We start from the raw sequence: 15,297 nt of genomic DNA, 5'->3' as shown, positions 1-15,297 counted from the left end.
CTTCCGTGCCCACTTTGAATATTTGGCACTAGCCGATGAAGCTTTTTGAAGCAGTGTAGGTTCGGCACATACTTGAAGAACTTGCAGACCCATAAGTATGTCATCACCCTTCGGATGCTGGTGGGAGTTAACTGACATAGGGAGATATTGTAATGGATCAACAAGTCTCGGACGAATACGTCCAAAGGGAACCTCAGCCCGTACTGAAGCTGTCTTGTGTACACCCCCTCATACCCCGGGGGTGGACGATGGATTCTATCGGATGCCGCGGGCATTCGGCACCAATACCCATCAGCTTCAAAAATGCCGTAATGCAACTCAATTTGCTCGGCAAACCGATATTGTTCGGCATTCTCCACCCACCATGAGTAGGGGCGGTTCTTTATCATGGCCGAAGCTACTTCGGCATTCTCCCACTCTGAAAACCCGGGGAGGATATCCCAAAGGACAGCGGGAACTTCATCGTCCCGTCCAGAAGCGCTCGGCCCCTCCGTTCTCTGAGGAGGAGCCGAGGAAATTGGAGTCGCCCTAATCCCTTCAGCAGGGTCAGACTCTGGCCTTTGTCCATTCCAGGTCCCAATCCTGTTCCTAGGATCGGGAATTGGCCTTGCTCTTCTTGGAGCACGGGCTCTACCTCTAACTCCTCTTGCCATTGATTATTTCGAAGAAAAAAAGTCGAAAAAAAAAGGGAAGGAGTTCGAATTCGAAGAAAAATAAACTGAAATCAAAGGAATTTACCTTAATCTGAAGTGAAAGTTGCCGATTTACGAGTTCGTAGTGGCAAGTCTCAGTTTCTAAGCTTAATGCTCGGGGAATTTGCGAAGTTTTGATGCGGGTTCTTGGTTTCTCTCGAGAATTCTGGGTTTGTGTTGGTGAATAAGTGAGGAGAGATGACGCGCCTCTGTTTATATCTCCAGGAATTGGAGTACGGGGAGTCCGCGTTTCAATTTCTCTTAAATACCCCACTAAGTAACCGTTAAACACACGACCTTGCGATTAAACTGCCCATTATCCGTCCAACTTCCACCATCATCCGCCTTAACCGTTGTTATCTCATTAATTACGGTTTAAATTCAAATTTTTGGATTAATTAAATCATTTACTTCCCTCCTTTTCTGAATTAAATCAAACCCGACCCGTCATCCTTCCAAATCGGGTCTGGGGGGCAAGTTGTTTGGGTCCAATTTAGTCCAATTGGGCCTAGGCATTAAATGATCCAATTAAAAGCCCGAGGTCAAGGTTCAACTCTCCAATTGTGCTAAAGTCAAAGGTCAGCCCTCAAAGCAAGCCAATTGGGCTAAGGCCCAACTTCTCCATGTATGAAGAGGTATAAAAGCCATCAATATTCATACATTCAGGGACATATTATTCACATATTCACATATTCACATATTATTCACATATTCACATATTCATATATTGACAGATTCACATATATTCATAGATTCATATATTCTCATACACAAAAAAAATAAAGCCTCAAGCAACAAATTCTCTTGCATAGTGTTCTCTTTCTACACATTGTACTGACTTTAGCATCGGAGGGGCCTTCCTCGGCAACACCCCCGAGGCTAGTTTACGTGTGTTTACTGTGCAGGAAACCTTCGGCCCAACATAACTTGGACCGAATCCAGTCTTCTCCGTTTCAGCGGACCTTCGGCAAGGTCCCATTGTTTTCACCCGAAACAAATAGTATTATGAATTACGTGTTTTTTTTTTATGCATTATTTTTTTTTTGAAGGAATTTTTTTATGCATTATAGTTATGAATTAATGATACAAAGAGGAATCACGGGCAATTAGTATTTTCTTTTTTCACTTTTAAAGAAACATATATCCATTAAAAAAGAAGAATTGATTTGTTATTACGTAGTAATTAATTATTCTTATTCTTATTGACTTGACCTAATTGAAACTTGAAATTTGACGTATTTGACTTATTCATAATCACAAAGATATATTTTCTTTCTAAAAAACAATAGTAATTTATAATTATGTTTGAGTGATACTTGTCTAGTACTACCTTGTACAATCCGACGAAAAAGCCACTATACTTGGATTTAAAGAGAATAACAAGTGGCTATGCTACCTCGTACTTAACGGATCCCAAGAATAAATATTAACATTAACATTTTTTATGAATAATTTTCCTACTAATTCATGCTATAATCTTCACTTAACTGCCTACCCTACCCCATTAATCACTCACAAACATAACCCTAATAAGTTCTTTATTAGATACATTGCACAGTCATAATTCACTTCTTATTCACTAATTCTATCAGTTTTATCATAATCAATTCTATGATTTATTGCTTGATACGTGAAAAGTCTCAATACAATTGATATTTTCTAATTCACAAAAGTGAAATAAATATAATTCAACCTTTTTTTTTTTTTTTTTTTTTTTTTTTACTAATTGTGATTTTGATCCAGAGCAAGTGCTGAAATTACTACAATATGGTGAGCCCTAATGCAATCAGAAACACCCTTGGAATTATAGGTATATATATTTATTTACCCTTTTGCCTTAAATTTCATTCAACAATTATACTAATATTACTTGATTTTTTTTTTACCAAATTATTGTGTTTCGCTTAAATCTAACAAAACAACACTATCTACTTTGTGTGCAGGAAACGTCATCTCTTTTGGATTGTTCCTTTCTCCTGTGTAAGTTTTTTTTTTTTTTTTTTTTTTCTCCTATTTTGGATTTTCTAAACATAAATATTCTTCTTCAAAATATATATATATACTGTAGATAGTCGGGTTAATATTTTAAGAAGTTCAAAAAATACCTTTAAAATAAAAAAAAAAGTTCAAAAAATACTTCTATCACGCACACTTAAAAAACTAGCCGTGTAATTTAGATTTTAATTAATTTTTTTTAAAAAAAAAAATTCGCCACAAAAATTATTATACTGGTATAATATTTATGTGTTTAAATTATTAATTACAGGCCTACATTTTTGCGAATTATCAAGAACAAATCTGTGGAAGAGTTCAAGCCAGATCCATACCTATGCACGGTCTTGAACTGTTTATGTTGGTGTCTTTATGGTCTTCCCGTGGTCCATCCAAATAACATCCTTGTGACTACTATCAATGGCATTGGCTTGGGCATTGAGCTCATCTACCTTGTCATCTTTTTCATTTATGCCTCTAAACCTAAGAGGGTAATACATCGTATATCTTTTTTCCGTTTGATTAATATATAATAAATTTGAACTAGTAATGTGATAATATAATTTGTACATAGAAAGTAGTTATTTATTTAATTTCATTAGGGTTGCATTCTTTTGAATATTAATGTATTGTAACATATTTGTACATTGCAGAAAGTTATCGCTTTGGCTTTGCTTATAGAGATCCTCTTGTTTGCGGTAATATTGACGTCAACATTAATGATATTCCACACCACCTATAAGAGGACTATCTTTGTTGGAGCCTTTTGCGTCATCTTCAATGTTTCAATGTATTTTTCACCATTGACAATCATGGTACATTTTCTAATCCATCCTATAAGATTATTTATGTTTTTAAATATCTAAAGTATTTTAAGGATTATGTAATGTTTATGAAATGAGATTAATACATGATCTTTTTAATTATAGAAAAAAGTGGTGAGAACTAAAAGTGTGGAATTCATGCCCTTCTTTCTAACACTTGCGGGCTTCTTGAATGGTGTTTGCTGGACCGCTTATGCATTAATCCATATCGACTTTTGGATGGTGGTACGTTACTAGCTTTTCTTCACCTTTTATTTAAATATTGTAATACCCCATATTTTTAAATATGTGGTAACGTTCCAAGTTATATTCATCTAGTAAGTTAAATTTTATTTGTTTACGCAATAATTCTTATACTCCATAATTAATTACTTTTGCTATTATGCGATTATGTTGGCAGATTCCAAATGGTTTGGGAGCAATATCTGGTATAATTCAGCTAATTTTGTACGGAACTTACTACAAGAGTACACCAAAACCCAGCAAATTGGATGGTGTGAAACCTTCACAAGTTGAACTCCCACCCAGCAAGCCAGTTGAAGAAGTTTAAGTTTAATGTCATCATTTTTCTTCTTAAGTTTACTGCTTTAGAAATACAATTGTAGTTTATTAGAAAAGAGTTTTGCAGAGGATGTTTTAGTGAATTCTTAAATTTTTGCAAGTTTTCAATACAATTTATTTTGGTACTCAATTCTGTTTTTAATATTCAAGCAATTGTATTTTAAAATTCAATAGGTTTTTACTTTTCATTGATTCATCATAACTTGGGCCCTTGTTTGGTTTGCCTTATTCCAATAATTTCCAAAAAAAAAAGAAAAAAAAATGTTCAAAAAGACGATTTATAAGTTCATACAAAGACTTTGATTAAAAAGAGAAAGGTTACAAAGCTGGATAAGAAATGGAAAATTAAAGACTACTCAAGCCAATTTACCACTAGATTTTGAAGTATTTATCCTTTTAATTTTTGGAATTGATCATGATAGAAAATCTTTTTTTTTCAATGAATAAAACATTGAGAAACTTTAATCTCCATAAAGAGGTTTGTCCGAAAAAGTTTTGTCCATCAAACTTAAAGGTCATAAGTAGGTAGTAGTAAGTAAAAATTATGAAGATAGTAAAATTTTTAAAAGCTTGTATAAATTATGAAGGTATAATTGTATAAAACCTTGTATAAAATGATGAAGATAGTAAAATTTTAAAACCTTTTATAATTGTATTTTTAAGTGTGAAACTTAGAGATAATTAGGTGTATTTTTTAGGAAAATTTTCTAATACAAAGTAGATAATTTCAATTTTAAAATCTTGTATAATTCTTCCTATGGCAGAGGGGCAAAAAAAACTTCAGATCTTGTTGTTTTAGATAAATTGTGTTTTATTTTTTATTTTTTATTTTCTAAATTTTAAATATTTTTACAAAAATATTAAGTTGAGACTTGTGAGTGTTTGATTAGAATTCCAGTTACAAACTCCTTGCAGATTGTAATTATATGCAACTGTAAAAAAGAGGAAAATGAGTGACAACTGGAAATTGGAGAAATTGATTTACAAGTCTGGCTACAACTAATGCAGACTTTTAAATTGGAACAACCAATAAGTAGAATGTTTTTCCCATTTGTAAATGCTCACAATTACCTTTACTTTTTCACCATAATTACAAGTTGGATGGTATCTCCCGCAAAAGCCAAAGCAATAATCAATAATCCAGACATTATAGTCTGGTTGCTTCGAAAAGTTCTAAAAGCCACCATCGTCTAAGGTCCTCGACGTCTTTGGAAGCAGAAACAACTTTGCTGCTGATCAACAGGGATCATTCCCCCACCTTTCGATGTGTCAATCGCCTCCAACAAGGAAACTACTTCGTCCATTTCGGGGCGCCTATCGGGATTAGCATCCCAACATTTCTTCATTACATTAGCCAATGCACTAGGGCAACATCTAGGAATTTCTGGCCTTAGATTCTGTGGATCCCAAGACGAACAATTTCAATACCCAGTAAAAGGGCAGAAAGGAGAAACATGATGAAAATTCCATAACAAGCAAATATCATAGTGCATACCTGGCGAACCACTGCAGAAGTCACCTCTGAAAAACTGAGGTCCGGATAAGGCATGTCGCAGCAATATATTTCCCACAAACAGATGCCAAAGCTATACACATCACATTTTCTGTTATATGGATCCCCATTTAGAACCTGAAATAAATCAATTTCACAAGCTGTTAGTGATATATCACAAAATTTCAAGCCTTTTAGTCGTTGAAGATTTTTTTTTTTTAGGGACTTTTTGGCTCTTCAGTGCTCTGTTTTCATTAACAGCCTAAATGTTCACTGCTCTACTCTGTTTTTGTTCTGCCCATCAGAGGTTACGGATTAAAGAAACGTATTTTCGTGAATCAAAAAGGAATTCTTCCCTGATATGGCTCATCTTGTAAACCATCAATCAACAATACTCCAAAAATTACATGACAACAAAAGGGATGCAAAAAGTAAAACCCAATCTCTGGGAATGGTAGCTTGGTAACATTTTATTACACTACTCACAGTTTCCAACAGTTCATGTGGCTCAGAGCTGTTTTTTTTTTTTTTTTTTTTTTTTTTTTTTTTTTTTTTTTTTGTGGTTCTGGTTGGGGGCTAGTACAACAATAAAACCAAACAAACAATCTACACATAAATATTCCAGCTTTTCCCTTCTGAAGACAGTCCTACAACTCCAGGCAACTGTTTCTGGTTATTAAATAAGTTATTTAGGTGATCATCGAGCTAAGCCACCTTTTGGGCAAACAGAAATAGTAGAAAACAAAAACCAGGGAAAGGCACTGGAGCGAACAGTTCAGTTGCATCCCATACTCCCATAACCCAAACCTGCTCAAAATTGAAATTGGCAAGGGTGAGAGACTCACCTCAGGGGCCATATAACCAAGCGTTCCTGTTTCTCCAGTCATATCACTCGGGTTTGAAGCCTCAACCCGAGCTACACCAAAATCTGCTATTTTCAGAGTCCTTGATTTATCTAGTAGCATGTTCTCTGTCTTTACATCTCTATGAACAATCTTTTCAGAGTGGAGATAGCTCAACCTGTTGAAAACACAACGGATTAGATTGGATGAGTTTGCCAAAACATTTGTCATTATAGAATTTATGTGGAAGTTGCATATAATTACCCTCTAGCTAGATCAAGCGCCAACTGGTGGACAACCTTAAAAGCTAGCTTCTTTCTTCGGTTCTTTATGAGGTAATTCTTCAGGGCACCCCCAGGAAGATATTCCACAACAACACAGCAGATATTAGTTGGCATGCTGATTAGACCACTTTCTGTTTGTATTTGCAGTCCTGATGCACCCATCTTTGCCCCAATAAACTGCAGCATGCATCAGAGATCTATATGACTAAGAGCTCTGATAATAATAACATAATAATTCATCATGTATTGGATTAAAAGTAAAAAGTTGCAAAAAACTGGCAGTCTGCTCTTGTAAGAGTTGTAACCAAGTCACTTGGATGATACAAATCATTTTCACTACACATAATGCGAATTAATAAAATACTGTATACTTTGTATAATATACACTGTATAGTTTTTCTCATAACTTTGGGCTTAAGGTTGGACTTTGGACTCCAAGAAATTTTCTCTAGTCCAGACTGATGGACTAGATTAAAACCAGGAACTTCACAAGTCCACTTACACCCTTGAGCTGGAGTCAAAAATAAACTACGAATTCAAAAGATTTTAAGAGCTTAATAGCTAGTCTCATAGTGATGACCTTTTTCCTAAATCTAAATTAAAAAAAAAAAAAAAAAAGGGTTCCAAGTCGTAAAATTATTTTTTATAGCAAGGATGACTGATGACTTTTGAGGCTCATTGGGTTTATTTTTGCAATTATAGGGGAAATGTTACAAACATCTATAATCTGCTAATAAACCCTCTCCCACCCCCCACCCCCAACCCCCCTCAACACACAAGCACACACACACACAAATGAGACATCTCTTCTGGCATTGGGGATTTTGGTATGATATGGTATATCGCAGTTGTAGAGTAGCTAATTCCGAGATCAGGAAATGATGTTAAGATAACAGAACAGACAAATGCCTAGTTCACTTACTTCACTAAACTCATTCTGTTAAAGAATTTGATGGTTCTGACCTAGACCTTACTCCCAAAACAAATAATTTGGAAGACATAAAATGTTAAGCAATAATGCGGAGCATGAAACAAAGGTCACAGTTCCTAAAATTAATGGAATGTCAGGTAATCACTGTCCATCTCAACAAAAAAAAAGCCATCAACTTTGCCTTATTAAGGCAGCCCCAACTTTCTCAAGTTTTTTTTTTTTTTTATTTAAAATCTACAGATTTCTAAAATTAGATGCAAATGTTTAGCAATGAAGTAAAAGTTATCCAACAGAATTAGCTACCAAACCATGAAAACATAATGTGCGGGAAATTATATACGAGTATAATTGATTGATTATAATAATACTATATACTTATGGTGAAGAAAAAACATGAAATGGTTTAACAAGAACTACACGTCTAAACTTCCAGCAAGATGAGCCATCTTGAGCTATATCAAATTTCAAGAAGGAGCCAAGTACCCATGTTATATAATCCTTGTATCCCAAATTCTGAATTATATAATGCATCAATACATGTACTGAGCTATAATGAAGTACCAATAAAAGATTAGTAGTGTTCAAGGAGCTTTTCTAAAATTACCAGTTATCCAACTTTTACTATTCCCTCTATTACATACAGTGATATAGGTGTTCATGTTTGGAATCTGAGGAAAACCGATGCAACCAAACGAGCTAAACTCATTCCTAGAATCCTACTCTAGTATTACTCTCCCTTAGAATTCTAGTTGGAGTAACCACCACGTGCCACTCTCCTAATAAATGAGGGTAGTAGTCATAAGTAGGGATACATTGAGGAATCTATGCTGGTAAATTGAGGAAATAGTTGTCAAAAGTGGCATAGATTCTTAATAAGAGCATGTTTTTAAGACACCCCAAATCCCCAATAAGGAAACTGGGAAAGTCAATATGAAATGTACGGAGTAATGACTAAAAATCTAAAAATAGCCTACTTTTAAAGGTTTGACAGCTTTGACCTCAAAAGTCAAATGTGGCCTTTATTATGTCTAAGGATTAGATAGGTGATCTGCAATGCTTTCATATGAATATCATTTTGGGTATTAATTCAAACAAATAGATAAGGCTTCTTGCATAAGGTTCACATATATAACAAGTTCAGCACATACACTGGCAATAAAAAATAAGAATATTTTGATAATTAATAGTTGGGTGATTCCTTTGATTGACTCATCAATTCAGTATATTATCAGACTATCAGACAAATAGGAAGCTGATAGAAATCATAATTACAATTCATTTGGCTAAGCTTATAGGGGGGTGGGGACAGCAACTTAAAAACACTTCTCCAGAAACTGCTTGGGTTCCTATATTAAAACTTGAGGTGTTTGGCACAGTATCCTAGAAGGCTAGAAGTGCATTTGAGAAATAGAAACTGTTTGGTAAGTTTGGCCCGCTCCTCAATATTCCACACTTTTTTTTATAATTTTTAAAATTTTAATAAAGAACAATATCTTAATCAATTCAAGCTAAGTAAAAAAATTAAAACATTGCAGTCTCCTTATCTTCCAACTTCCATCCCCTTCCTGCTGGCCAACCACCACCCAACCACAGTCAGACGACCACCACAACATTCATATGTTGTAGAGTTTTTCAGCTTCTGCCTTCTGGTCTTCAGGGCCCTAAAAATACTCCTAGAAACTTGACCAAACACTACTTTAAGAGCCTAGATCTCTTAATCATCATCTATACTTTCAAAATGATATACCTTCCACAACCTTAATGCCTTCCAAAATTGATGTGATATATCCCCCATACTTGTCCACACACAGAATGACACTAGATTTGACGTAATCAGATGTAATCCAGACAAAGGCTCCCCAGATTTATAAAGAGCATTTAATAGTTATAATGCTTTGAGCTTAGAGTTTCCTTACATTTATACATGTTGCTAGAATGATTTACCCCCATCAAGTAGTATCAGCACTATTATCTGCTTGTTCAATAAGCATACTAGGACATATGCCTATCAACCTATCTAAATAAAAAGAAGCTTTATTACTCATGCATTTGAAAGAACATAATTCAACAAGGAAAACAGCAGAGATTACGAACAGTTAAAGAATCCAAACATAAATGACTTGTCAATCATGGACACAGCCTTGAGCAACTTCATCCACATCAAATGATCGAATACGAAATCATTTAACTTGAAAGTATCTACGAATAAAGCTTTCCAATATGCAAGAACAGTGAGATTTTGTCCATACAGAGTGATTCAGTACACTTTCTCCAAAGAATTTTTTTTTTCCCACTTTTTATTAAATTCTTGCTCTAGTTCAGGTGATACCACAAATATGTAAAAAAACAAGATAAAGGAAATTTAAGTTATTTTCATCCACATTAAGAAGGCGAAGAAAATTTAGGAATAAAGACCTTAGTCACATTCGGATGGTTAAGCTTATGCCACACTGCAACTTCTTGTGTAAAGGCTGCCCTGAGTGAAGCTATCTCAGCTGCTGTTCTCTGGCCTTCTTCACCCCAGTCAAGCAACTTGACTGTAAATTAGAGAAGTATTAAGTCCATAATCTCAGGATAAAAACTACACAAACACAGACGATCTATCCACGAGCATGAGCATAGAGAGCTTAAGGGCTTAAGGGCTTAAATTCGATAAACATAACGAAATTTTTACTATAACAATTAACCAATCTGACATCAATTAAAGATACAACATGGCCAAGTTGGTTTATAATGCATCACCCAACAGTTTGCATTAACTTCCAAGTCCTTTATTAATTTCATGTTACAGCTGATATCACGTGAAAGATTGAAATTTGTCATCAAAAGTTCAAGCTAAACCCGTGCTTTTAACTCACAGATTTCTCAGAAAATACCCTCACAACAGTCCATCGCCATCTTCGCAATACGATTTACAACCAATCAAAGGCAGAAAAACTTGCCACAAGTAGATAAAAAACTCCAGCCAAATAAAATTTAAAATAGAAAGGAGGCAATAGAAAATGACATTAGCATTATACATAAGAGTATACAAGAAAAAAGCCAAGTCATTTTAGAGGACCACCTAATGCAAAATGCATAATGCCTAATGTAATAACAGACCGACCAAATCTTAGTGGACCTCATCAGGATTCTGGAAAGCAAACCAAATTCAGTATCTTCTAACTTGAACATAAACATCAAAGCTAATAAAAGATAAATCAAACAATTAATTTCTCTAATTATATTCTTCATATTTAATTATAATAGTACGGAGTAATACGGTTATGATATACGCAACCCGAATAGCTAATAAATTGCAAAAGCCCCATCTTGATTTAAGTATGAAATTGACAGTAACAAGAAATAAATAAAAGGGTTAAAAAAAAAGAGCAGTAAAAATTTTCACTCAGGCATTACAACAAACAGTTGGTGGGCAAGACCAAAAACAGAGACAAAAGCGTCGGAAAACGCTCACCGGCGACATCTAAACTGTCGTAAATCCCACGATGAACGGTCCCAAAAGTGCCACGTGCAATGACAGCCTTGATGATGAGTTTAGAAGCGTCGATCTCCCACTCAGGTTTAGCATCACTACTAGTTTGATGATTATTATCACCCAAATCATCTTTTTTCTTGCTTTTTTCCATAGTTAATGCTCTGCTAAGATGCCTTTCAAGCTGTTCATCTAAGCTCTTCAGATCAATCTGATCTGCTCTCACAAACCCACCATCTCCACCTTCCTTCATCTTTTTTTTTACAATTCAAGCTCAAAAAGATGGAAAATTGGAGAAAAGGGTATTAAAAAAAAGAGAGAAAATTGACAAAGTTTGAAGCTTTTTCTGGTGATTTGGGTATTTCTGGGAAAGCTCTGATTTTTGGAATTAGTGTTTGAAAATTAGAAAGATAGATTAAAAAGGTAATTGAATGGAAAATGATGGGAAAAAAGAAAGGGTGTATAATAATTGGAAAAATTTAGAGAATTGAAATGAATTGATTTGGTTGGATTGGGGTTGAATGAATAAGCTGGGGTTTCTCTTTCTCTCTCTCCAATTTCAGAGTATCGTCAACCATGTGAGCACATGGAACTGCCTCATATTTGACTTCATGTCTTTTAGACTTACACCCGCTTTACTCTCTGCCTCCTTTCCACCCCTCATTTATTGCCATGTTTTTTTTATTCATTTATCTTTTTACCGTTATGTTCATCTGATTTTCATTTACTCGTACTGTCGTACATTGTTGGTGTATAATGTATATCCGGTCTAATAAGACACTATGAGACAACTTTGATTTTTATCATAACTTTAACTTATCTAATTCCGTCATAAAAAATAAAAACTTATCTAATTATGTCGGTTATCTAAACTTAATACTCTCTATGTCTTTTTACCATTATATTCATCCACTAGTTGTGAAGCGTGTGCGTTGCACGACTTTATTTTTGTATTTTTTATTATTATTTAAGATTTGTATATTATATAATAATAATAATAATAATAATCAAAAACCGATAAAGTCATGAACACAAACACATTTATTATTATTATCATTGATAAACTATTGCAATTAATTAAATTTTTTTTTATTTATAAGATATTAAAAAAAAAAATTGTCATGTTCAAATAGAATTATCTCTTCTCTCTCTTCTACACCTCTATGTAAAGTAGTCTATTCTTTTTTTGTAATTGTGATACATGTATCTTGGGTCTCCTGTTAATGACGCTGGCAGGATTATTCTTTTCCCCTCTTCCCCAATTATGTAATGTGTAGAGTATACCGTTTATGTAATGTGTAGAGTATACCGTTTTTTGTAGTTCTGGTACATGTTTCTTGTGCCTCCGGTGAATGTTGATGACAAGATTACCATGTCATATTAACTACAAGGAAAGCAAAAGCATTTTACATTAACTATTTTATTAACGACTAATCACATGCTTATATGCCATGGTAATTTATCTTCTAAATATAAATTATATCATTCTTTTTTTAATTGTTATCTATATGATTAATTTTTTAAATTGTGTGTTTTTCTAAATTTTTTTAATATATCATATTACGTTTACGTTATTTTGATTATTAGTTATAACATTTATCATATATTATGAGTTTTTTGAATATGATTTTTAAAATATCATATTACGTAATATTTGTTGCAAATATTTGAAAGCCTATGAAACTATACATTGGTTTGTATTTATTTTATTGTTTATTTAATTAATCTTTTTTTTATATCTCCTAACACATGCTTTAATCTTGTGTTAAATTCCAATTTTTTTTTTCTATTATCCGACTTCTGTTATATATGGTAGTAACATATTTTAGTTATCTATGCAATGTAATTTTATTATTATCTGTAACGCCCTCGACAGCTGTATTTTAAAAAAAAAATTGTATTATTATCTTGTTATCGCTCACAACACAATATTCATTCTTGTTAGGTACAACGGAAAAATATTGAATTGTGTAAACTTTGCCTTCAATTAGTTTTGAACGAAATTGTTGCAAATTTTTCTTTGATTGAAGCATGGACATAATCACCCTGCACATGAAAAATAATATTGTAAGTTACACAATGAATTTGAAAAAAATATTATATATATTCAATGAATTTAAAACGATAAGTATGATCAAATAAAAAAAGTTAAAGGCATATCTCGTTGTCAATTAAAACCATATCAAAACTAATCAAACTATTGTGTTTCCGAAAGTTCAAATCATCAAAAAGCCTTGATATACGCTATTTAATTTTTCAATCATTTTTGGAAGAATTAATTTCTCGAATCGATGAAATAGACCTAAGAAAACAATGCAATGAAAAGAAAATATTTAAAAATAAATATTACGCGCAACTACAATTTGAAAAAAAATTGAGTTTAAGAAATTAGATTGGCATTTTTTTAAACCACAATATGAAATCCCAATTTGTTTTGTATGAGGTATTGTGTGATTTTTTGGTGGTGCGTGAATTAAATTAATGCCTATTTATAATAAGCAGCTACTGCAGCCCCCGCTTTTTCGGGTGGAACTCCCGGTTGAGGACTTACTCGGAATGCTGCCAAGATAACAAATCGTAAGCTAACTAAATCAATTTATATCTTTTTCCCAGCTTAAATTTTATCATTTTTCAAATTGTAACTTTTAAAAATTTCTAACAGTCCAAAAATTTATCCATGCAACAACGTGCATTATCATCAACAATTGTCAAAGGCTAAAACAACGTTGTTTATTTTTTCTTAATATTAACTATTGAAATATATACGTATGGCTGGTATAAACTTGGTGCAACTCCTAAGTTAGTGCATCTTATCGTATTGCTAGGTGAGTTTTTAATATGATAATTTTATTAAGTTTTTTTCTTATTAATATTTAAGTATTAAGATTTTTTTTTTATTTTTTTTTTTTGCACCAAGTTAGTGCATCCTTATCATATTGCTACGTGAGTTTTTAATATGATAATTTTATTAAGTTTTTTTCTTATTAAAATTTTTGAGTATTAGTTTTTTTTTTAAGGGATTAATTTTATTAAGTTTTTTTCTTATTTGATAAACATAATCCTATGTGACGTACTTTATAAATAATAATCAAAATTTTATTATGTTATTTATTTAATAATTATTATCTTACGTGACACACTTTAAATTACAATCCTACATAGAGCATTTTTAATTTTACGTAGCGCAAAATCACAATCTTACGTGGCGCTCTAATTTTTTTTTTAAAATAACAAAATCTTAAGTGACTCTCTAATATTAGATTTTCATTTACTTTGTTGGTGTACATCCTGTCTAATGAGACACTATGAGACACTTTGATTTGTATCGTAACTTTAACTTATATAATTCCGTCATAAAAAAGAAAAACTTATCTAATCATGTCGGTTATCTGAACTTAATACTCTCTCTTTATATGGTTATCTAAATCACAAATCCTTATTCGAATTTAATTTGTTTGAAATTATACAATCTCAACTTAAAAGTGTATAGAATATTGTAAGACAAGGTTACCCTAAAAGAGTAAAAGTATTTAAAGTTACTCTTGTATACTACTATAAAGGTTATTATTTTTTTTAATATATTAATTATAACTATAAAAAACACTCATAATGTATTAGATAAATCATATTAGTCTTTATACATGTATTTATTAGAAACTACACATTAAAATACAATCAAACTCATTTCAAATTATAAGTTACCTTTAAATGAGTTAAAGTTACCATTAAAATTGTTAAATTTACCCTCATATTCTTATTCAAGAATTATTGGGAGTTACTACTTTTAATGATTATTTAACTTGTTTATTTTACACAATCACATGTATATTCTACTACAGTAAAATTAAGTTCTGATAATATAAGAACAGATGATATAAGTTCACATAACATAATTTCAAACAAAATACGACTATTGACTAATTGAAGCTAATTTGTAGTCATTTTTTTTTTTTGTAAAGATCGTAAGCAGAGTTGAACAATCTTATAAACACCACCTTTACCTCAGCTCTCTTTAGTTTCCATACAATCTTTATTTATTTTTTTTAAAAATGATTTCAAAGAACAATAAACATAAACATGAGTACTTTTTAATTTCCTAGTGTTATTAGTTTCCAAAATATACATGACAATGCATATATTTTATTAAAAATTCACTATACAACTTACTCATTTTTTATACGAATTTCAAGATCTCAAAAAACTG

General features: G+C 32.5%; 2 protein-coding genes across 2 annotated transcripts; one reads left to right on the top strand and one right to left on the bottom strand.

Annotated features, from left to right (window-relative positions):
• Positions 1 to 2,395: 2,395 nt before the first annotated feature.
• LOC110686660 (bidirectional sugar transporter SWEET6b-like) lies at positions 2,396 to 4,321 on the top strand. The gene is made up of 6 exons (XM_021863263.1): positions 2,396 to 2,502; positions 2,636 to 2,672; positions 2,959 to 3,175; positions 3,338 to 3,499; positions 3,614 to 3,733; positions 3,909 to 4,321. The coding sequence occupies exons 1-6, from the start codon at positions 2,460 to 2,462 to the stop codon at positions 4,056 to 4,058; spliced, it is 729 nt and encodes a 242-aa protein (XP_021718955.1). The 5' UTR covers positions 2,396 to 2,459; the 3' UTR covers positions 4,059 to 4,321.
• A 664-nt stretch (positions 4,322 to 4,985) lies between these two features.
• Positions 4,986 to 11,771, bottom strand: LOC110686659 (serine/threonine-protein kinase STY8-like). Its single transcript, XM_021863262.1, has 6 exons — positions 11,076 to 11,771; positions 10,034 to 10,155; positions 6,668 to 6,864; positions 6,407 to 6,581; positions 5,565 to 5,699; positions 4,986 to 5,466 (listed from the first exon to the last, which is right to left on the bottom strand). Exons 1-6 carry the CDS (start codon positions 11,344 to 11,346, stop codon positions 5,260 to 5,262), a joined length of 1,107 nt encoding a protein of 368 aa, XP_021718954.1. The 5' UTR covers positions 11,347 to 11,771; the 3' UTR covers positions 4,986 to 5,259.
• Between the last annotated feature and the right edge of the window lie 3,526 nt (positions 11,772 to 15,297).

This window comes from Chenopodium quinoa, unplaced genomic scaffold (genome assembly GCF_001683475.1).
Source record: "Chenopodium quinoa cultivar QQ74 unplaced genomic scaffold, ASM168347v1, whole genome shotgun sequence".
Classification (NCBI taxonomy): Eukaryota; Viridiplantae; Streptophyta; class Magnoliopsida; order Caryophyllales; family Amaranthaceae; genus Chenopodium; species Chenopodium quinoa.
The sequence above is the reverse complement of the archived record's forward strand: the minus strand, read 5'-3'. Positions and strand labels throughout refer to the sequence as shown.